This window comes from Anopheles merus, chromosome 2R, assembly GCF_017562075.2.
Source record: "Anopheles merus strain MAF chromosome 2R, AmerM5.1, whole genome shotgun sequence".
In the NCBI taxonomy this organism is placed as follows: domain Eukaryota; kingdom Metazoa; phylum Arthropoda; class Insecta; order Diptera; family Culicidae; genus Anopheles; species Anopheles merus.
In genome coordinates, this window is record NC_054082.1 from 50,372,334 (window position 1) to 50,395,721 (window position 23,388).

Genomic DNA, 23,388 nt, shown 5'->3' on the forward strand with positions numbered 1-23,388 from the left:
GGCAAGGCCTGCCTGTACCACGTAGGGTTGGCTTTCAGGGACTTATAGATTTCCCCCCATTCAGTCCTACGTATGGCAGGACGGTCCATTTGGGGCTTGAACCCATGATGGGCATGTTGTTAAGTCATACGAGTTGACGACTGTTCCATGAGACCGTCTTGTAGACACTAGTGATGGGTAGTGTTGACAGAAATCCGGAGTCGACTCTGATAAATTTGGAATCGGAGTCATCCGGAGTCGTCCAGAATCGTCCGAAGTTCTTGGGAGTCGGAGTCATCCGGAGTCGTTCGGAGTCGTTCGGCATCGTTCAAGTGATCCGAGTCGCACGGAATCGGTTGGAGTCGAAGTCGTCTGGAGTCGGTCATAGTCGGCCTTCGAAACAAAGACCTTTATACGAAGTGCACGCACAAAGTGAAAGACAAAAATCACAACTAAATGAATTGAATCACATTGAACCACATAACTCCTGTTGACTCCGACCGATTCCGGCCGACTTCGATCGACTCTAGATGACTCCGAATGACTCCAACTCCGATCGACTCCAACCGACTCCGGTCGACTGCAGACGACTCCGGACGTTTACGACTTGGAACGACTCCGACTCCGGGCAGATCTAGTGGTTACATATTACCGGAGTCGCAATTGGACTAACAATAATCGGATTCAGATCGGAGTCATGAGTGCGATCCAGAGAGCACATCACTAACTAGACACCCGATCTCCGACAGATCTCGCTTCACCTGATCCAGCCATCGCGTTCGCTGTGCTCCTCTGCGCCTCATGTCGAAATGGGGGTCTCCGTCGAACACCTTATTAGTGGGTCATGTGTCCGGCATCCTTAAGATATGCCCCAGCCATCGTATCCTGGCAGCCTTCGCCACCGCAAGCTCTCGATTCATCCTTCTCCTCCACGCTCAATGATCGTATACTCCGCCAAAGATGATTCGGAGGATGCTCCCGAGGATGCCCAGAGCGTTTGCGTTCTCCGCCCGGATGGTTCAGGACTCGAGTCCATAGAGGACCACCAGGCGAATCAATGTGCAATATAGCTCCCATTTCGTGCGGTCTCGAAGTTTTCGAACCATCTTATCATCATTCTATTCTCATTACATGGTTCTTCAGGAGTTCTGATACTTATGGGCTCTGGACTCTTTCACATGGTAAGTTTTGACGCGCTGGAGATAAATCTGTTAATTTAGTAAACTTTATGGAACTGGAATAGTTATGCACGTTCAGAAACAAACCTAGTAGGTTCGTTTTGTTTCTAAAACGAATCGATCAGAGCTAGGTTAACATTTTTGAAACTAGTAGGATCAATCGGAACGTTATATACGGTAGAAACAGTAGGTTCGGTCGGAGCAATAAGTCGAAACGGCTGGAACGATCAGAACGGTCGGAACGGTTGAGACCAGTATAGCGAACGGTAACGTAAATAATAAATATTATTATTCCAGAGGCTTGTGTCTTCGACTCCCCTTCCCCTCCCCACCGCACGCTACTACCGAACCTGCCCGAAAAACTTCTGGCATCGTTCCATTCCAATTGTTCTGAAAATTTCACATGACTAGTCGGTAATTGAAAACATCTTTTATAGACAGACATAACTGGATTCCAATTGGATTCCATTTGCCAATTGAATATTAGAAAATTAATCCCAACTTATCGTTGGTAAACTGGTGGAAGCGCCCTAAATTATCACGTAGTAGTGTTTCCACACACTCAATATGGTGTGCTTTTGTTTGAATGGTAAAATTTGTTCATTGCATAAAGAAAATGTAGTAGCTGGAGTATTTTTTCCGTACCAAAATCTTCCAGGAGAATATGCAACTATAAATTTCTCCATATTCTCCAAGACGGTAGAGGAATAAGCTTTATGCAGGACAACTAATAGATATCGATTGCATGTGATAAAGGGTAAAAATGTAGGTCAAGTGAAATGTGGGCCAGTCGCCACAGGATTCTAAATGATTCAACAAAATCTACAAATTTCGATAGCTCTGCTGCATGTATGACTATCAAATGAGTGAAAAGGCTTAATCTGTTCCTCGATATTGATGCCTCCGATATTGCTCTTTATTAGAAACCTGGAACGAATTGTTTCGTTGTTCCGGAATGACTGAACGGAAATATTGTTTCCACGCAGTGTAGTACTTATAACATCCCCGATTCCCTTGAAAATAGTAGCAAAATCGATTCTGACCCATTTTGGCTCTATGATACATGAACTTCCATTGCTTACATGTAATCCATTGCTTCGCTGGAGTAACCACTCTGCCACATTATTATAGCACGAACAAAAGTGACGATATCGCTGACCGAACACCTTGTACCTTGTAACATCGTTTTGGCTGGGCAACGAACGCAATAGCATGAGGCAGAAGAAACGAATCGCGCAAAAGGTGCGTCTCTGCGTACGATACACTCCGCTGAATGGGGAGGCAGCAAAACAAAAAAAGGCGGGAGTTTGCACGGGAGCCACTTCGGGTATGCTTTCGGGCGTTCGTTCTTTCTTTACGTTGCCATGATTTATAAAAGAAGATCATCTGGGCGTCAAACGAGTTAGTCCATTGAAGAACGTGTTCCGCGCAGCGTCTATCGATCGTCTTTCGGTTGCGTGTGGTTCTCTGGTTGGAAACTTGTTTGTGCTTGCTGTGTGTGTGAGAAGAGGGTGATGAATATCGGGCAGTAATAATGTGCTGTGATTAGGGTGGATTAGTTCAGCAGACAGAGAACGATTATTTTTGTGTGATTTTTGTGATCGTGGTCATTGATCTCAACCCTTACATTCGCACCACGCGTTAACGAGCCAGCGCCATGTGGTCGAGCCAGAAATCGTTGCTTATCCGTACCTTTGTAGTTAGTGTAGTTGGTATGTTGTGTCATGCAACAGTTAATGGTCAGTTTTATAGCTTAAGTTTCGGTACGGATGAAGGCTACAACACAGCTCCGGTACAGGCCGCAGCTCCCAGTGGACCCACCCAGCATCAGCACGAGATTCGCCATAAGGTGACCCCCCTCGAGGCGATGATCGACAAGACGAATCATCTCGGGTTTCGGGTGCTTCACCAGCACTCGAAAGGCAATCGGAACAATATTGCGTTTTCACCGTGCTCCTTGGCCAGCATACTTGTAGCCCTGTACGAGGGAGCGGCTGGCAATAGTGCGGTGGAGCTACACGGCCAGCTGGTAGCGCCGCACGATAAGGATGTGCTACGCGTTGGATACCGGGATATTCACCGTCGACTGCGCAGCTATTTCTATCAGAAAGAAAACCTTTTGAATGGGCTGAGCTTGAGCAGTGAAAATATTACCATTAGGTGAGTATGGACCCAGCGATCTTCTGTGAAAGTGGGGCTGGTGTTTGGGGTTGGTTGATTGTTTGAATTTTCCCACTCACGACAGGCCAGAATATGAGTCGGTGCTTAAATTTTATGGGTACGATTTGGAAAACATACCGGAAATGCGAACGCCAACTACTACCACCCCGATGCCGGCCACCACACTTGAAATGGAGTCGGAAGAAACGACGAGCGATGCAACGACTGAAATGGGAAATTCAACCGAACCGGTAGAACTGTCGACGACCGTCGGAACGATGCCTGACGAGCCTGCCACGGGCAGTACAGTCGATTCTGTAACGACAACGGAAGCATCCCAGACGACGAACGATACAGGCGGCGATGTGGATATAACCACTACCATGGTTTCGTCCGAGCCAGCGGAGAACACCACTACGGAAGCGACGGAAGAAACTTCCGAACCTCCCACAACGGATGGCGAGGAACCAGTGACGGAGGAGACGGGTGGTGAGAAGCGGCGACGAAACCTGCGAAAGCGTGGACAGCGTTTGCTTCAGCGTCGCCATCCGGACTCACCGCAGCGGAGACGATCCGTGCGCCTGAAGCGGCAACCGGAAGAGATCGACATCATCAGCCACCAACGGTTCCTGCAGAACTTCCTGCTGCAGGACGTAACGACCAACCCTTCGCCAGCGCTGCTTGCCACGGCCGGGTTTCCACCCGCGATGGACAACACGGTACGGAAGAACCCCTTCCTGCAGCAGCCCGATGCGTACCGGCTGCTGGACGATACGATAGAGCATAACTTCTACCTAACCGAGACGGACATCGTGAAGGTGCCGTACAAGGTGTACAACACGATCCTTAAGTACGCTTACATCGAGCGGCTCCAGTCGACCGTTATAGAGCTGGAGCTGGATTCGGAAGATTACAAGTTGCTGATCGTACTGCCCGACTACGAGTTTGGGCTGGGCAATGTGCTGAAGCTGCTGCAGATAGGTGACAATGTTCCGAGCCTGCGGGAAGTGACGGAGCAGATGAGCCCGACCTGGGTGAAAACGATCGTGCCGAAGTTCAACCTGAAGGGCAACATCATCCTGACGAGCGATTTGCAAAATGTAAGAACAGCACTTAAACCCCGGACGACGGAGGGTGGTGCGGGTTGGCACGGTGCAATGATTTATGTTGTTGGTTTTATCATGCCCCACCTACTTTTCTTCCACAGCTCGGCATCAACGACATTTTCGAACCGTCCCGGGCCGACTTCTCCCTGATGACCGAAGATCCGACGATCTACGCGAAGCACATTGAACAATCGATCAACGTTAACATCCGGACGCATTCGCTGCAGCAGCTAAAGCGTAATTATGCAACCAAACACACACACACACACGAACACACGAATGCTACCGCTTCCCGTTGCACATTTGCATATCATTATGTTTCTGCATGACCGCTGGCTATAATTGGTCCGCTGCCGAATGGTGTGGGCGTTGGTTGTTGCTTGGGTGGTCGTGGAGAATTGCATTCTACGCACATGAGCACACAGTTGCGTTTTGCATTCCTGTGATAGTTTGTGACCAACCGGAATTCATTGCATTCTTCGTGCGAGAAACTGTTTTGTATTCTTCTCCTTTGTTTTTTAGGGTTTACGTCGCTTTACAAAAATCCGGTCGAGCTTGCCGTCAACTATCCATTTTTGTTCTGCATTCTCGATAACGAGCTAGACCTGGCACTGATGGTTGGCAGGATATTGAACCCCCTGAATGCACGTATACACTAGCGCAAAAGCATGTGGGATATGTTACGCAGCACCGTAAGAACCATTCCACATAGCACAAAGTGCCTGCCGACGTTTTACAATAAAGCTTCAAGCATGACAGTGTTGTTAGCTTTCCTCTCACACAATGCGCTCGATTGGTGGACGCATTGTGTTCTTTATTTTTGTACCGATTCCTAACTTTACTAGCATTTTCTAACATTCCTTCTTCAACAAATTGCCCGCCGGCATACATTCGGGCTTTACATCGCTACGTTTGCAACTCTGTTGCCTCTCCTACATCAACTGATCACATACAACCGATCATACCTACATACATATATTACAGCTCTACTGTGTATACTTTTACATGCACACGCCTCATCCGGAAGCTTGATAAAAAGCAACAAAAAAACGATATAATTATGAAGTACAATTTGTGTGCTGCCTTCTTTCGCTTGTAGCAACTACTGCTATACACCGTTCAATTTGCTACCTAAATTATTTGTCTCAAGTTCGTTGATGTACGGCTGCAGGAAACATTTCGCAAGGCAGATGCCTACAGCGCGTCACAGCAAGCAGCAGCACGATCATTATGATTCTTCGCAGTGTTACACTTTGATCCTGTGTTCCTATTTGGTATTGTTTGTGGTAGTGCGTCGCGCTACTGGAAGACTTGTTATTTTTGTTCTCCTTCTTTTCATATATCCACTTTTTGTCTCAGTGTCTGTGCACTCCTCCCATATTGTAACTGGCCGGTATTCGTTTACCGATTCATTAAGTCGCCGAAACCATTCGAAAGTGTAACGTAATGGCGCGTGACACTTCTTGTGCCTTGTACCTGGTACACCCGTGCATGCACTCATAACTGTACATGGGTTTACCAATATTGTGCATCAACACCGCACCCCGAAGATACGCTCTCGTACCTCGACACAGCCACAGTTGGATGGGGTAGGTGGGATAAGGAAAGCTGGTGCGCTGAGGGGGGGGGCGTTAGGGGTGGTTTACATCCTGCTTAGCGGTCGTAGGAATGTCCACCCTGCTCGAATTCTGTTGTCTCACCGTGGCGTCAATCTATCGTATGCGTAAACCAAACACCGAACACAGGAAACGGAAGTAAGGTAGTTAGTAAGGAAGAGAGAGAAAAAAAAGCATTAGTGTCCGAGGGCGAAGGATTGCCTTGGGCGAGGGAACGGAAAGGGAATGTTCGGAGTGGTCGCATGAATCATCGACTTCATTTCACACACTCCAGGGAAGTCATACGTACATCGCCACCGTTCTCGATAAACTTCGCCAACCGCTGCTTCATGGCACGTGCAACCGGGGGCGAGAAGAGGTCAGTGTTCAGATAGGTCTGCTGCTCGTCGAGGTAGATGCGTTCCGTGCCCTGCGCACCGCGCCAGCGCAACAGCACGCTCGTACCGTAGCCAACGAGGAACGTCACGAGATAGCCCAGCACGCTAAACCACAGATAAGACAATCGGTACAGATAGAAGTAGTCGGAGTCGTCCCGCGGTTCGGCAGCTCGCTGCGCCATCGCCAGCGGCAGGCTGGTCTGATTGTAGCCCCCAAAGTCGGAGCAATCTTCCACGGAAAAGTCGAGCGTTTTTAGCGGTGGTCGGGGCTGCCCGAACCCAATCCACAGAGAAAATGACAGACCCACCAGCAGGCCCGTTATCACGCCCTGGGACCAATAAAAAAAATAGGCAGAAAAAGCAACGGATGAACAAATAATAGTAAATAGCAGACGGTATCGATCGTGAGCTTACCCGCTGATTGGCACGTGTGGTGAACATTCCCATGGTGAAGAGCGCAAACAGCGGTCCCCCGACAACGCCGAAAATCGTGAGCGATGCCTGCAGCACGCCACCCATCTTTTGGGCGAGAAACGCAACCGCTATGCAAACCACACCGTACAGGAACGCCATCACCTTGGTCGGAAAGCTGGATTGCAGATCGGGCATCGGTTTCCGCTTCACCTTCTGGTATAGCGGCTTGAGGTAGTCTTCGAGCGTGACGGCGGCCAGCGAGTTGAGCGCGGCCGACACGGTCGACAGGCTGGCGGAGAAGATACCGGACACGAACAGGCCCGGCAGCCCGGGTATATCGCCCATCGCGTCCACCACGAACAGTGGCATCGTTTGATCGCGCACCTTTATCCTGCCCTGGCGCAGCGGGTCACAGCTGCGATAGTAGTAGTAGATCGCCAGCCCGCTGAAGGACGTGCTGAGGCTGAGCAGCGACAGGATGGGCCAATTGAGCCAGAGCGCTTTCTGGGCGGACTTCAGGTTCTTGCACGTCTTCAGCCGCTGCACTTGCGTTTGGTTGACGGCGTACAGCGACAAGTAGGTAAACATGCCGCCGATCGTTAGCGTCCACCAGGTGTGCCGCGTGGTCGGGTTCGGATCGAAGCTGTAAAGAATGGCGGTACCGCTGGTTAGCGTTGGGAAAGAAAGCATGCAGTGTAAAGTGACGCTTACTTCCAAATCTCCAACCGGGCGCCCTCGGACGCTGCCTCCCATATTGGGCCGAGTCCGCCCGCTTTAACAGCAGCGCAAATAATGACCGCGTAGATGGCGGCAAACATCAGCACCGACTGGAAGACGTCGGTAAACAGTACCGCCTTCATGCCGCCGATCGTTGAGTAGAACGTGCAGATGCCACCGATCGCCAGGATCGAGTACGCCTGGTCAAGTCCTGTGACGGCCTGCAGCGCGAGGGCTGGCGCGTACACGGCTATGCCCATGTACAGAATCATCTGCAGCGTGTACGCCAGCGAGGCAGCTAGTCGCGTCTTCTTGCCGAACCGTTTTTCCAGATACTGAAAGTGGCAGAAAAGAAAGAAAGAAAAGCGTACATGAATACTTACAAGCAGCAAAGAACCTATAGTTATCGAAGAATTTGATAACCGTGAAATAATGGAGTACACCGCTTACCTCGTACGCACTGCACGCTTGCAGGCGAAAGAATACTGGCAGGAAGAGGTAGGCCGCAATCGGGGTAGCCAGTCCGTACGAGAGGTTGATGGCCACGAACTGCGTACCGAACTGGTAGTTTTCGTTCGACACGCCCAGCAGTGTGATCGCGGACATGAAGCTGGCCATCAGGCTGAACGACACCGGCCAGATCGACATGTTGCGATCCGCCAGCAGGTACTCCTGCAAGGGTAAGCGCGAGCGAGGAAGAGTAAAGCCAACATTATAAAGGGGGAAGAGAGAACGAGCTAAGTATCGGGTTCGCAAGGGGTTTTTTTTGACTGTCGCCTCAGGTGGGGTCCAAAGTCCAGCGTAAGATCGCACGATCGCGTTTTGGGTACGCGCGCATTGGACCTAGCTGATCCTCCAATCAGTTTTGTTCTATGATCGGAAGGCATTTGTTGCTGTTTTATTTTCTCTTCTTATTGGTTGTTATTCTTCCCTCGTCGATTGGTGGGACAAGGAGCTCCAGGTGCATGTTTGTTTCACGTTGTGTTTTATACAAACTTAACTCGCTAGCGCTCAAACTAGATTTAAACTCGGCACAACTACTCCAACTTTGGTCCCAATCTGCACCTTCTAGTATAATAATTTTGATACGTACCGCATTAGTTTTCTGCTTGCCGCCAGAAAATCGATAATACACGCCTATGCCCGCCGATATCATCAGCATGGCAATGAACACGACGTAATCCCACACGCCGAACGCGGAAGCCATGATAATGGTGCAGCCAGATTCTTTTGAATGGTGATATGTTTAGGCACTGTCAGGCAGTCCACTGTAAGAAGAACCAATGATACACACTGATTAGAGAGTGCCGGCTAGACAATCGGGAGGATCGGGCAGTTCCTAATTACATTGTAATGCTAATGACATCAAATTAATTACCGGCTCTTTTTACGTTCGTTACAAAACACACCCCAACCAACACACTTCGTTTAGCTTCCCAAACTTTATGGCATTCTAGTGCGGGTTGCACTGGTCTCCTTCACGCTCGGTGCCGACTTGAACGACTGCCAGGCGGCGGACGCCATCAGTCTCATTATATTGCTGACCGGACGGAAATCCGACGGAAAGCGTGCGCGTACACAATCTCTCTTACTCTCTCTACCTCTGCCCAGTGTGGTTATGGCGGCAACGGCAAGAGAGACATCGTTCGAGTAATTACACGTGCTCAAAGAAACCACCCGCGCTCGCTCAGACGGTTCTTCAGGAGATCGATTAGCCATCGTCCACGCGGTTTACCGGAGGACCGAACGGGAGGGCTTTCGGTGTACTTTTCTCGTGTGTGTGTTTGTGTGAGAGTGTGGTTTGTTTTATTTGATGGCCAAACTCGTCATGTCCGCTTTGTGGGCTAAAGGCAAATGCTGACTGTTTCGAGTGGTTTCACAAGCGTGTGCCGCCAAGACCCACCGAAGAAACGTTTGTAGCCACCAAAGTCAGCAAACGGGGCTCTTGAGCGCAACGGGAAGAAGGTGTAAAACCGTCGACAGGAAACTGTGTCAAAGGGTTACACACCCGCGGAAGGAAACTCCGGCCGTCCGTTACTCTTTTTATGACGCGGACAGCCCAAATTTTCGAACCGTGTCAAGAAGGTGGCAGAGATCGACGCCCTTTCAATTACCATTTCCTTTCGGTTACCGGGGTGGAGAGATTTCTGATTTCTGTGTTTTTGAGGCTCGTTGTATCGTGCTGTATCGTATAAAAAGGCAGTCAAACATGAAAGGAAAGCATTTTCACCATATCGTTTCATCTTCTCTCTGATGGTATTGTTGACTGGAGCTTGATAACATTGGCGTTCGCTTTGTAAGCGAGACTCGACCGCACTCAAGCTGCAAACGATAAGAAGCGTTTAGACACACACACTCACACACTTCAAACAAGATGCAATAGACAATGGTTACAACACCTATAATTAAGTTAATCCTTCACAACTGACACCTTTTTCCCCGTGCAAGCACGACGTAAACAGCTGATCGTCTTATCTTTCGTTTTGAGACAAAAAAAAGAGTGCTGAATAACACCCTCATCAGATGCCACACGCTCTTGAGTGTATGACGCGAAGTTTTTAACTCTTTTGCCAAGCCTCTTTATTCAATTCGCGCCTGGAAGTGTTCTCCTCTCGCTTGGTTGTTCTGTCAGTTTTTCGGACACAGCAATTAAAGGCACTTAATGGTAAGGGGCCAGCTTGACATGAGAATCTTCCCCATGCAGCAGACCCATGCTGCCGTTGGGAAACAGCAGACAAAGATCGTCCGGGTAGACGGGAGACGATGGAGTGGTATTATGTTTATTGCTTCAATTAGCCTGCACCGCGACATGCAGAAGCGCCACGAGACGAACATTTGGGTACAAAACATCGAATCTCAATTAAGGTGTCTCACGCGGTAATTGGGATAGGTCCATTGAGCATTACAAAAACACTTCAAATCGTACCGACCTTGTGCTCCAATTCTTCTCGCCCTGGTGTGTTGATTAGGAACAGTTGCAAAGAACGATCGATCACTCGCTGGGCGGATGTTCATCCCAGCGGGGTTGCAACATTGTTGCAGCAGCATTGCTGCTATCAACCGGATGGAAGCGTATTGTAAAATCACACTAATCGAGCGGGTGTCATTATTATGGTGTGCCGATAAGCGAAATGCCACGATGAGATGACCATCTTCGTATCTTTCGGGCAGGGTAATTGCACCATCTATACCGCAAGATGAATAAAGGGAGCAGTAGATAAGCAACCATCCCACCCTGTTTGCCACTAATTGTGTAGTCAAAACACATAACACGACGGCTGTTTGCAAGATACAGGCGCGTGCGGTTTCTTTCGCTGGGCTGGTAGGCAATTGACGGTTAATGGTCGTTCAACTACTTCCTGTGCGTGAATGGCAAGGGTAAAAAAGCCGCGAAAAAAACTCGACTTGTTTATGTTGTGGGTAAAAGTTAGCAGCGACGCCTATCAGAAGGATAATCGTAAGGTCACCTTTGTTTATAGTTGAAACGTGTTACAATACACAGGAATGACGGAGTAGGAGTGTAGTACGGTTGATGTAGCATGATACGAGCACAGCTTGGTGCACATTTCAAGGCGCATATTAATGAATCGATTTGATTGTGCATTTGTTTGCATTTACATAACATTGTGCTTACATTGTTTGCTACGAAGCGGGAATAACTACAACCGGTAGAATACAAGCTTTCTTATCGTTGGGTCCTTTATTACAGTTTTCTTCTAGGCAAGGCTAATTCGAATTATTAAGTCGATCAGCAGCCGCGACTAATTGCAATCAAAGTGCAGCGCATTCACGTTGCTCGTTCGAAAAGGTTCAACATCTTATTCAAAAACCAATAAAATTTATTCAATTACATTTACAAGTGTGTTGGTTCCAGAACGATACGGTTTTAAATGATTTGGAACATTTGGAATTATATTTTACTTATATTATAGCATAATCCACAATATCTTGCAGTTTTGTATAATCTACTAGTTTGAATTTAAGTTAAAAATATTTTAAAATTCATCAAATTGAAATTGAACACAGTGTATCTTATAAATTCTAAGAATCTTACTTTTTCAAGCAGATTCAAATTAGTTGATGTGTAGGTTCCTTTATTTATTTTCCATATAAAACTAATTGGCTTTACCTGACCATGTTTTATTTGGTTTATCGGGCCCCTATCATGCTTAGATGTGATCTCTATCCTATTCAACCATGTCGTACCATCGCTCTTACCACAACCGTACACAGTTTAGCAGTTTAACAACAATGTTGCGGCCGGCCACCTAATCTGTAGAAGTACGGTTTTTGGCGCGAGTCTCTTTTTGCGCGCCTTCTATTTTGGCCGACGACACTCTTGCTTGGTTGAAGTGATTTCAACCGGGTGGCAAACATAAATTAGTGTCAAAATACATTCCTTGCCAAACACCGCCCGGTGGGTGTGTTGTTCATAAACATTCTTCAAATACTTTCTTTTTGATGCGTGGTAGAATTTAGGGAAGGTTAAGACATGCAGGAGTTTTAGTGAGAGAAGTTGGATACTGCGAATGCACAAAAATTTTATGTCAATTCAGAAAAAAAATAGCGTTGTTAATAAAAGCTATACCGGTTGAAAATGTAATCTTCCATGCATCACGCCATACCAAAAATTTATTTACCGATTGCTGATAGCTCTGCACTAGTTAGCCCTTCAAAACGCTTATCAGAAGAGAACCAGAATGTGTTCGAGAGCAGAGAAAGAGAGGGAGCGATATCGTTCAGGAGAAAAGAAACGGAAATCGACCTTGAATTTACGCATGCTCCGCTTGTGAAGGGTCAGCAAGTACAACACGTTGTTATGGGGAGTTGTCATATGACGACAGTTCGTGGCGCCGTTTTCATTGATCGCAGAATAAAAAGAGCGACTAGATGCTACGCACGCATACGCACAACCGCGATAGGATAGTTGTGTGAGCAAGGGCAGAAGCATTCCTATACGCTGTGTGTTTGTGTGGCGTGATGGTTGTGACGAAACAATCCCGCGTGCTCCGTGCCCTATCCCTGTGCCCCGATCTCGAACCACTAACACTGGTATGACGTCACGTGTCATATTGGTTAACTGAAGATGGGTTAAAATTGACCCTAATAACTCCAAGCGTGAGGTTTGTAGTGAATACTTTGTTTACTTACATGCAATCACTTTGGTGCAACACGGGCACAATTATGTAAGTAGGAGTGTGCAATCCGCTGGCAAATGACGATTTGAAGTTGCGAACACGCCACATACACTGCCACAATTTTCAGTAGTGTTTTTTCACTGCTGCCGAGAGCGAATTAATGAAGGTGTTTTTGCTTCGCACGTGCAGCGTGTAAACTGTACACAACCTTACGAAAAGCGGCACACCATCAAAACTAGCACATTACTCTTGACAGCGTGACCTTTGGAACCGTCCCGCCGGACAGGGCCAACGTTGCGCCAGCATCGGACTGCAACAGGGAACCAATACGCTTCTATCTATCATACACACGGACGGCCTTCACGACGCGGAGAAGTTAGCGTTAACGGGACACCACTTCTTGTTTTAATCACTGCACGTTACTCTGCTACTACAACACCAATGTCCAATCATTCTTTCGTTTCCCTATTACTGCGCAGGTCTCGCCTTCGGTTCGCACACGGCGAACTGATAAACAATTCACTAATCACTGTTTAGACGGTCTGCAGGCCAAATCGTTCCGTTCTGTGGCAAGAGCGACGCTGTTCCGGGTGCTAACGCACTCTTTATCCTCACAGCAATTCAACTCGCTCTGCTGTGTTGCACCGAGCGCAACTGTAACTATGGAGACGCTCGCAAACGTGCGATTTGTGCAACTGTCAAATGCACGGCGTGCGAAGCAGTAAAATGTGCAACATTGCAGAATATCACGAAAGGCTGGGAATTATAAATAACAAACTCAACGCAGCTACAGACATCATCGGTCACAGAACCACCGTGCCGTACCGGCGACCGCGAGGGTCAATCGTCAAGGTATTCGCATCAACGACTTTGTATACAGTATACACATACACGCGCATACATACTTTCCCGAAAATATTTGGGTTATTCGCTGGACGACAGACGCACAAGGGAGCGGTGGATGAGGTGCTTCAAAAATTTCTCCCAATAAAAAAACAACGCTTCACATACAAACTTTCACGACTCACTACATCTTTTCGAGCACTTTTCACGAATGCACAGCACAAGACCAATAAAGGAACGATATGGTGCATTGTTATCTTGCCATTTCACTAGAATTGAGCTGAATTTTCCAAGCAGTGAAAAAAATTTCGCCGGAAAATCATGCGAGCAGCGCGAGCAAACGGGGAACACGTCCGTCAGCTGAGGAGTATCGATGAATACAACGGCTGCCCGCTGGGCAAAGCGACCGAAGAAATCATTGCCTTTCGCGCATTTTCTCAGGCCTTCTTTTTCCCCCCTACGGCAAATTTGTCAAGCAGCACCCGTCCCCTGTTCTTCTTCCTACCCCTGAGCGGGCTGTCATAGGTTTAGATATGGTGGTGCGTCAGACAACCAATGGCTGTCATGCGTCGTCCGTGCTCATTCCCCCCATAGCGCTATCTCTTTCGGTAGTCCCCCCATAGCGTGTGGTAAACGTTCATGATTGCTACGGTGCTTAAAAAAGTCGTTAACAAACATTGCGGCGATGAAGTTCAATTTTCACAAATCCAACCAAAAAAGTGCAATGAGTTCAAACGCTGTAATGTAAAAATGGAATCGCTAGTTCACACTAGAGGGTTTGCTTTGCAAAGCGTAGAACCCTAATTCGCATCAACACGTTCTGCCCGGCTCTGATTTTCATTAATTTTCCGTTCCGCGGGCATCTAGAGCGCAGGCAGTTGTTTGTGAAACCGGCATACTGGAAAGTTCACTGGCAGGCCCTATTGAAAGTATGTGTAGTGTTTAACGTTTATTGAATCAGAATGAACATTAAATAAGATATAACAAGCCTACTATGTAACTCTGATATGTTGCTTATTCCAATACTCCTCCTCAACGTAATCAGGTAATTAGGATTTTAAACCCAATTGTAATGACAGTTTGACTATCTTGATTGCTCCAAGCGGCTTGGTTAGCATGTCAGCTAACATTTCTTCTGTAGGGCAATATTCCAGTTTAATTATTCTATTATTGCATAATTCACTCACAAAGCATTCCCTTGAATATGCTTGGAACGTCGATTTATACGCTCTGACCCTATGAATTTTATACAACTTTGGTTGTCTTCCATCACTACAATAGGTTGTCGTGGAGCTTCACCAAGATTTTCCAACAGACGACGTAACCAAACGATTTCCTGGCTCGCTTCGCTCAACGCCACGAATTCTGCTTCCATTGACGATAATGTGACGCATGTTTGTAATCGGCTAGCCCAGGAAATAGCTCCTCCTGCCAGCAAGAATAACATTCCAGATTCGATTTTCGGGTCTTCAGATCTCCAGCCCAGTCAGCATCTGAATATACAACTTAACCTGTTGCCTTGTCGTCATAGTGTAATCGCCAATGTTTCGTCCCTTTCAAATAAAGTACTACACGTTTTGCAGCTGTCCAATCTGCCTCTGTTGGTGAGGCCACACGACGTCCAAGTAGTGATGTACTCACCGCTATGTCCGGTCTAGCACACACTTCGATATACAAAAGTCCTCCGACTAGGCTTCTGTACGTAGACGAATCTTGCACTAGGACACTATAGGTTTCCATCTTTGCGAATGCTTCTTCCATGGGTGTTGTGTCCGAGCAAATGAATCATAAAGACGGTATTGAAGTATTACACGGCACAAACAGAACGCTTTATATTTACTGAGAAAACAATATACAATCACAGTAAAACGGGCCGCGTGCCCTGCCGAGAGCTCCTGCTCTATCGGCTGTTCCACACACTCTGATCGTGCGGTGCTTATGGACGCGCCGGAGTGTGCGTGCGCACACTGGCATCCTCCCTGGGACTCCACCATCGACAGGACGACAGGCGGTGAGAACAGGGGTCGCCTATCATCCACAACAATGGGTGACTTTGCAATTTTCGCTTCACGGAGTCCAAAACGTTTAGCAACTCGTTCGATGTAACTCTCTACTGAAATACTATAATTTCCATTTTGTCTATGAACTTCTAGACCTAAAAAATAGTTCAGGTCTCCTAGATCCGCCATTTCAAATTCCTTTTTCAACTAATAATAATAAATTTCCCCTATATGAGCTTCTTTCTTACTTCCGACTAAAATATCATCGACGTACACTAAGATGTAGATTCGATCGCCGGTAATATCTTTTGTGTATAAGCAGTGATCCGCACTACTTTGCACAAATTGCATTCTAACAAAAACGTCATGTAATCGATGATTCCAGCATCGGGTGCTTCAGCCCGTAAATGCTCCTCCTAAGTCTACATACCAGCTTTTCTGCTCCTTTCTTCTCATAGCCAACAGGTTGTTTCATATATAGCTCCTCGTCGAGATTACCATACAGGTATGCAGTCTTCACATCGAAGTGCTTCAGAATCAGCTTTTTCATGCTTGCAATGGCCAATAAAGTCCTCAGGGTTGTCTGCTTCGTAACGGGGGCAAAAACTTCATCATAATCTTCCCCATATTTTTGACTAAATTCCTGTGCCACCAGTCGCGCTTTGTATTTCAAAATATTGCCAGCTGCGTTTCGCTTCCGTTTGTAAACCCATTTACAACCAACTGGTTTACGGCCTACGGGTAGATTCACCAAATCCCATGTACCATTTGTTGCATGGGATTTCAACTCATCGGCCATGGCTTCCATTCAAAATTGTCCTCACAGTTTAGCGCCTCCTGTATGTTTGTAAGTTCCTTCTCCTCTACTTTGGCGATTAAAGCTTCCTCAACCAACCGCTTGGGAGGAACACCCTTATTAGGTCGCAATGATCGTCGAGGAATTTCGTCTAATTGAAGTTCTTGAAATGACTGTTCACCCTCGGACGCGTTTTCATAAACCGTATCGTCCAGTTCATCCAATGGTTCATCATGTATCATTGTTCCTGTGTGTTGTGGGCAGCCGTGCCGACCCCTGGACTTGCCGTGGCAGTTGCGCTGCCACCGGTCAACGTCCAGGAGGACGACAGTGTGTCACGCACACTGTCGCACACACTAAGCAGCGCAAGGCTTAGTGTGTGCCGAGCGCACAGTTAGAGTGTGTTGGCGAGCCGATCGAGCAGGAGCTCTCGGCAGGGGCGCTCGGTGCGGCTGGTGCGCGGCCACCGTACAGTATACGTTTTAATTGTTTGTTCATTGTGTCTTTTATTTGTTGTTTATAAGTGTTTTAATAAAAGCAAATAGTGTCAAACGTAACACTGTGTGATGGTGGTTTCATGATCTTCAATCTCAGCCACTGTTTCGGTTTGTGTTACAATACTTTCGTAGTTTTTTATCAATGTGGTCCACGACGATGGTAGTTGCACCATTTCGATAGATGGTTCAATCGATTCAGTCTTGTTTCTCTCCAAATCCGTTTCGGGCATTTCTATGAATTTACCATCTCTACTAATCACTATCTGATTAGTTTTACGATCCAAAAAACGAAAGGCTTTTTGTTGTTCAGCATATCCAACGAAAACCATTTTCTTCGCCTTTACATCAAGTTTAAAACGCTTCTTTTTGGGTATATGTACGTATGCTTCCGAACCAAAAATTCTGATATGACTATATGATGGTTTCTTATTATGCCAAAATTCATACGGTGTCTTCTCAATTGATGATGATGGAAGCCGATTCTGCAAATAGTTTGCAGCCGTTATTGCTTCCCCCCAATACTGCTTTCCGAGACCAGACTCAGCAAGCATGCACCTAACCATTTCCACAACATATCTATTCTTTCGTTCCGCTTTCCCATTCTGTTGAGGTGAATAAGGAGCTGTCTTTTGATGAATAGTCCCACTTTCCGCTAAAAACTTCTTCAATTTTGCTCCAGAATATTCTCCTCCTCCATCCGTGCGTAGGATTCTTGGATAGCGCCCAAACTGATTTTTTACTAAGTTAAAATACTCATGTATTTTATACTCAGCCTCTGACTTTGCCATCAACAGACAGATAACAGTATATCCACTAAAATCATCTAACATCGTCATAAAATATTTGTTACCTCTCGGTGTAGTAACTTCCATAGGGCCTCCAATATCAAAATGAATTAAATCACCAACTGTATTCGACTTACTTGAAGATTCTTTCGAGAGTGATAAGCGACTAATTTTCCTACACAACACACTCCGCAGACACGCTGAACATCGCACCTCTTGATTTGCAGTCCATATCCAAGTTCTTTTCGAACAATCGCAGAGATGGCTTCGGGATATCAATGGCCTAAACGACGGAGCCACAGATGTTCACACAATTCCGGGTGTTTCGATTTTGTAAGTAGTACTTTTTCCACGCAATTTTTCAGTCGATAGAGTCCACTATGTCGCTCGCTTAAAATCATTGTTTCTTGTCCTCGCATAATTTTGAAACCGTTTCTATCGAATAAAATGTTGAATCCAAGATCACATATCTTACTGACCGAGAGCAAATTTCCGGCAAGTGATGGAACAATCATAACATCGTTAAGCGTAACCTTCACTCGATCACCATTGTCTGTATCAGACACGATTGTTCCAATACCAGTACCTTTACACACTATATTCGTCCCATCAGCTAAGCAAATCTCCGGTTGTCTGGACGATTTTTTGTTTTTCATAAAAATTTCATTGTTTGTCATATGTGACGTCGCGCCAGAATCCAGATACCACCAGTTTCCTTCACATGCTGATGTGACGTTCAAACACATCTCCTTTTTAGGGTGAACTTCTTTAGCTAAGTTGGCTCTGGTACCTCTCCGGTTGTTTTTCATACAAAAATCTTTTTGAACGTCAGCCATCAGTGGACAATCTCGAATAAAATGTCCCTCTTCTTGACAAAAATGACAAACTTCACGTTTCTTCATTTTTGGCAAAGCCTTGATGCTGGTTCCAATCTTCAACGCCTTTTCATCACTCGGGCCACTTTGAAAATCGTAACATTCTTGCACGCGACACCACTCGTCGCGCAATTTATTCTTTACAAAATCCACCGGGATTTGATCTTTCTGGTAGCTTTCGATGACGTTGATGAGTGTTCCGTAGGACATAGGAAGACTTGAAAGCATTACAGCCACAAACTGTCGAGGCTTTAAGCCCTCATCTGCAACTTCCAAACGATTGTGCATCGCCGTCAACTGCTTAAGATAGTCTGGAAGATTGCCGTCTTCTGGCAGCTTCAAAGAACAGATTTTTCGCAATACCGTCATCATCGTATTCATAGATTCTACTTTGTGGATGCTCATGAGAGTGTCCCACATTTCCTTCGCGGTAGTTTTCCGGCAAATGTGGACCAATTGATCGTTTTCCACGGCCAAAACGATCATATGACGCGCCTCTCCATCTCTTTCAGACCAGGCCGCCAACTCTCTTTTCCTCCGTTGGCTTCAGTTCTTTCACGGTTTTCATCAGCTTCTCCTTGGTCAACTTCAGCTCCATTTTGAACTTCCATAACTTTTCCAAATAGCCAGCTCGAACTCCATAGCTGATTTGGGGATGTTTAACGAAAAATCGTTCCGATGTCGTATTTTGTGGGTGATTAAGAGATGAAACGCCATAAAAAAAGCTTGGTGGAACCATAAAGCTTTTTAACAAGCACACGGTACTCTTTAGAACTTTGCGGCTGAAAAGTACTATCTGTAGGGTTGACGATGGAACTTTAAGGCTGTTTAAGAATGTGTGCCGAACTTGGTGGAACTTTATAGCTTTTTAATGCATGACATCGGTACAAGGTGGTTCTTGTCAAAGTGTCAAAGACAGACGCAGTCTCGTGGTTTGTGCTGCAGTTATATTAGTTATTTGAAGTATCAATATTAAGTGAAGTGATTTTGAGTTAACTCTAAATTATTTATAATTCTGTGAACGTTATAAAGATTTACAGTTCACAAATAAACATGCACATAAAAAAAAAACAAAAAATTGTGTTGTTTATTTCAATGATGACGCCTTGCTTGAAAATAAAACACAAAGAAAATAAAACACAAAAAATACCCGGCACCGTGGCATAAGGAAGCTGCTTAGGCGCTATTTAGAAGGACTACCTGGATCTTTGATGCATTTTATCTACTGCAAGAGGCGAATTCAAGCAGCGAACTATAGCTTGCCAAGATTGGCTGCTTAAGCAATTTTGGCTATTTGGGTAAACACATGTTTTAGGTACAGTCTATTCCCGAGGTACGCGGTTCTCGACTTACGCAGATTCGGAGAATTTAGAAACTGAGTATCTATGAATACGCGTTTAAGATACCGTGTATCTCGGGGACTACATGTACCACCTGGAGACTAGCGGGGAAATGTGACTTACGCGGATATTCGAGCTACGCGGATTCCTCGGGAACGCATAAACCGCGAATCTCGAGAACAGACGGCATCATCATGAAAAATAAAAATTCATTTGTAATTTGATTTTGCTGTTTAAACTTTCTTTTTGAATATATGAAAAAACGTTCAGATCTCCATCCTTGTTGTGGCAGCAGGCTAAATTAGATACGAAGTTGTTTTGTGTTATTATAGTGCCAAAGAAGAAGAAGAGATAATTTTGTTATTATCGACGTTCTTCTTCGTCTTTGGCAGAACAACCGGGCAAGACCTGCCTGTGCCCACAAGTGAAATTAGCTTGGCTATCAGTGACTTATTGTTACCATAGCAGGATCATTAGTCCTACGACGTATGGGGGCACGTGAACCCATGACGGGCATGTTGTTAAGTCATCCGAGTTGACAACTTTACCACCAGACCTTTACCTTTACTTCTGAATAAAACAGGATTTCTTTCGGAGAAGAAATTTTATTGTGCGCTTGTTTACTGTCTTTCTTCTTCTTCTTCTTTGGCACAACAACCGCTGTCGGTCAAGGCCTGGCTGTACCAACTAGTGAAGTGACCTTGGCTTTCAGTGACTTATTGTTACCACATAGCAGGATAGTCAGTCCTACACGTATGGGGACACGGTCTATTCGGGACTTGAACCCATGACGGGCATGTTATTGAGTCGTTCGAGTTATTGTCTTTATATTGTATTATTTACTATTGCTTATGATCGATACTTTGAGAAAAAAATAGTAGCTAGGGAGGTTATAAAAAATAGAGCACCACAAGCTTGGAATTAACTGTGCAGATCACAGCAATCCGAAAAAGTTCCCCATTGTGCGTGGTTTGGCGAGTCGTTTGTTCTCGTCAACCCGCTTGACCTGATCGTATCTGGCTAGATGATCTCCACAACTGATTGTGTAGTTGTATAAATTATCTGAAAAAAAAAACAAAAACAAAAAACAAATGTAGAATAAACTACTTACTCAAACCATGTCGATCAGGCACCGAAACCGATATGTAATATTACCTCGTAAGGATTTGCGTGACTGTGCCATACCTCCATAATCGGAAGGCAGGAGATGTTGAGGGATGTAAGGGAAAAGAGTATGTATCTTGGTGTGTAAATGGAGCATTTCAAGCAACTCTTTCTTCATGAACGGCCTGATCATGGTCATGATGCGATCGATGAACGGCACCACGTTGGCAAGATGTAGTCCCTTAAGCCGAATTGGTAAGCCTTCCTGTATGAAGTACAGCAAATCTTTAAGCGTAAATATGCCCAGCTTCGGCAGATGTCCAAGATGAATGCCGTCCATGTCGATGATGAGGATCGATCCGTTATTACATCCTTCCTCCCAAAGTTGAATATCAACACACATGAGCGCACTGTGGGTATGGGAGGGTAGATAAACATTATCAAACTGAAGATTGAAACAAATCAAAGGAAATACTTACAGCGTCAGCAAGGAGTTGAGGGAAAATTTACTTGCATCTGGGTCAACGATCTTGGCCAGCATCACTCGATATCCTTCGGGCGTTAGTTCGGGAAGGATAGATAAATCGCTGCAAAATGAGTTCAGCATTTGTTTTATTATCATTCGCACAATCTTTTTTTTTTCAAAGTTTATTCATTTATTGTTCACTTTTACTCACAGTACATCCATCGCCATCAGTATCGCATCTTTATCGAGGTTTCTGTTGCCGAACAGATTCTTACAGCTCGTTCGAAAGGTATAGTAACACTCGATCGTACGTTGTGCCGCCTCCAGATCGTAGTAATTTGAGTGTAGAAACAGGATCAATTCGAGCTCGGTAACTGGTGGTAAATGCGGTTGGCTTTTCACCCACTCGCCTAACTTCTGCACATCAGTAGCTCGCAGTTCGCCTGCATACTTTCGGTACTGGTCTTCGACGTTAGCGAACTGTATGGTTTTCATCGCGAGCAGGTTTTCAGAATGGAGATGTGCAAAGCAACTTCAAACTTTATTCGCTGGAGTGCTGCAGTTGACTGGAGCCTAAATAATTTCTAAGCCGGACATGACCCACAGTGGCAAGACCCAGGGGTACGGAAGGGATTTTTTAAGTGTCGTTTTTGTCGTCCAGCTTCCTAATCCATTAAAGCAAATATGCACGCGGAAGGCCTTGGAAAGATAGAATTAACCCTTGAAGAGCCAGAGTGGCTAAAGGTTACGATATAAAAACCTAAATGTGCGAGGTTTTAGATACTGGAATTGAAACCCCCCCAATGCATGATCTTCGCGGGTTAGCGCGATCTGATGGAGGTCTTGCTTACATGCTATTTTGCTTGTTATTGCAGTAATTCAGTTAACTTGTTTTATCTCATCTGGATGAATGAGAATGTAATGTCTTTCTACAGACTTGTACCGTATCGCCGTACAGACGTCATGGTTTCGGATCGCCAAGTCGGTTAGAATTGACAAAAAATGAAAACATAAATAAAAAATGTGTCTTTGACGCAAGCCAACAGTAATTCTGCCATCAACATCGTGCAATGGAGTAGGTCGCTGGTTGATTGTATGCCAAGAGTTCTGTTTTGTTTTATGTTTTTATTTGTTACTTCATACCCAGCAAGGGCAAAGCGAGGATATTTAATCTGAATTTGATGAGAAACCTGTATTATCTAAAATCTAAAGACCATATGCGTACTTCATACGTAAAATATAAATTTTTAGTCATAGTAAACTGTCAATGTATGTTATGTTTAAACACTTTAAAAGTATAATTTGGCTGACGTCAATAAAAATACATGAATTTTTATTGAATATTGACGGCCTAATGGTGTATTGGCTTACTCAAAAGAAATATTCGTTCGTTATCGCCGCAATCGCAACGAGGGGCATTCCCGTGGTACAGTCGTCAATTCGTACGGCATTAATAATATATCCGTCGTGGGTTCAATCCTCATAAGGACCGTTCTCCCTGCAGCAAGGTTTGACTATATCCGACTGTGTTGTACTGAACAAAGATCAGTAGTCTCGAAAACCTGTAAAAGCCGGTATTGCCACATAGGCACGTTACGCCAAATTAAAGAACAATCATAACGAGTGGACTATCCCGTATGGGAACCGAACTACATCTGACCTTGTGGAATTTTGTAACGTCCATGGACATTTCTGCTGGAACATATCGGTGCTGGCGGAAGGAGACTTTTAGCTGTTGGCATTTAATAATTTAATGTTCAATTCAATAGGATAATTTTAATGATCGCTAAAAAAGGAAACAATGTTATTTTCGGATGTATATCATAGAATGTAGCAAAAAAGGCGTCGGTTAAAAGCGTAGCCAGTCCATTTTCAATTTACGGCGTGCCCAAATGGTTCGCTCCAGGTGTTTTTTTATTATGCGTCCGTATCATAGAAGGTAAGGTAAATAATAATATTATAATGTTATAGTAACATAATGCCTACTAGTAAAATAA

At 45.5% G+C, this 23,388-nt stretch overlaps 3 protein-coding genes across 6 annotated transcripts; 1 reads left to right on the forward strand and 2 right to left on the reverse strand.

The window, feature by feature from the left end:
* The first annotated feature begins 2,541 nt into the window (after window positions 1-2,541).
* On the forward strand, window positions 2,542-5,190 carry LOC121588210. The gene is made up of 4 exons (XM_041905909.1): window positions 2,542-3,317; window positions 3,403-4,417; window positions 4,525-4,660; window positions 4,946-5,190. Exons 1-4 carry the CDS (start codon window positions 2,815-2,817, stop codon window positions 5,080-5,082), a joined length of 1,791 nt encoding a protein of 596 aa, XP_041761843.1. The 5' UTR covers window positions 2,542-2,814; the 3' UTR covers window positions 5,083-5,190.
* A 329-nt stretch (window positions 5,191-5,519) lies between these two features.
* On the reverse strand, window positions 5,520-15,486 carry LOC121588209 (putative sodium-dependent multivitamin transporter). 4 transcript variants are annotated; one of them, XM_041905908.1, is made up of 7 exons: window positions 15,170-15,486; window positions 8,641-8,815; window positions 7,998-8,219; window positions 7,542-7,882; window positions 6,831-7,473; window positions 6,329-6,745; window positions 5,520-6,135 (listed from the first exon to the last, which is right to left on the reverse strand). In XM_041905908.1, the coding sequence occupies exons 2-7, from the start codon at window positions 8,752-8,754 to the stop codon at window positions 6,055-6,057; spliced, it is 1,818 nt and encodes a 605-aa protein (XP_041761842.1). In that variant the 5' UTR covers window positions 8,755-8,815; window positions 15,170-15,486; the 3' UTR covers window positions 5,520-6,054. The 4 variants fall into 4 exon arrangements, with proteins under 4 accessions (XP_041761842.1, XP_041761839.1, XP_041761840.1 ...); XM_041905905.1 differs by lacking the exon at window positions 15,170-15,486 and adding an exon at window positions 12,699-13,982; XM_041905906.1 differs by lacking the exon at window positions 15,170-15,486 and adding an exon at window positions 8,926-9,070.
* A 4,690-nt stretch (window positions 15,487-20,176) lies between these two features.
* Window positions 20,177-21,940, reverse strand: LOC121591115 (alpha-tocopherol transfer protein-like). Its single transcript, XM_041911506.1, has 4 exons — window positions 21,603-21,940; window positions 21,405-21,512; window positions 20,977-21,335; window positions 20,177-20,883 (listed from the first exon to the last, which is right to left on the reverse strand). The coding sequence occupies exons 1-4, from the start codon at window positions 21,884-21,886 to the stop codon at window positions 20,756-20,758; spliced, it is 879 nt and encodes a 292-aa protein (XP_041767440.1). The 5' UTR covers window positions 21,887-21,940; the 3' UTR covers window positions 20,177-20,755.
* Window positions 21,941-23,388: the final 1,448 nt, after the last annotated feature.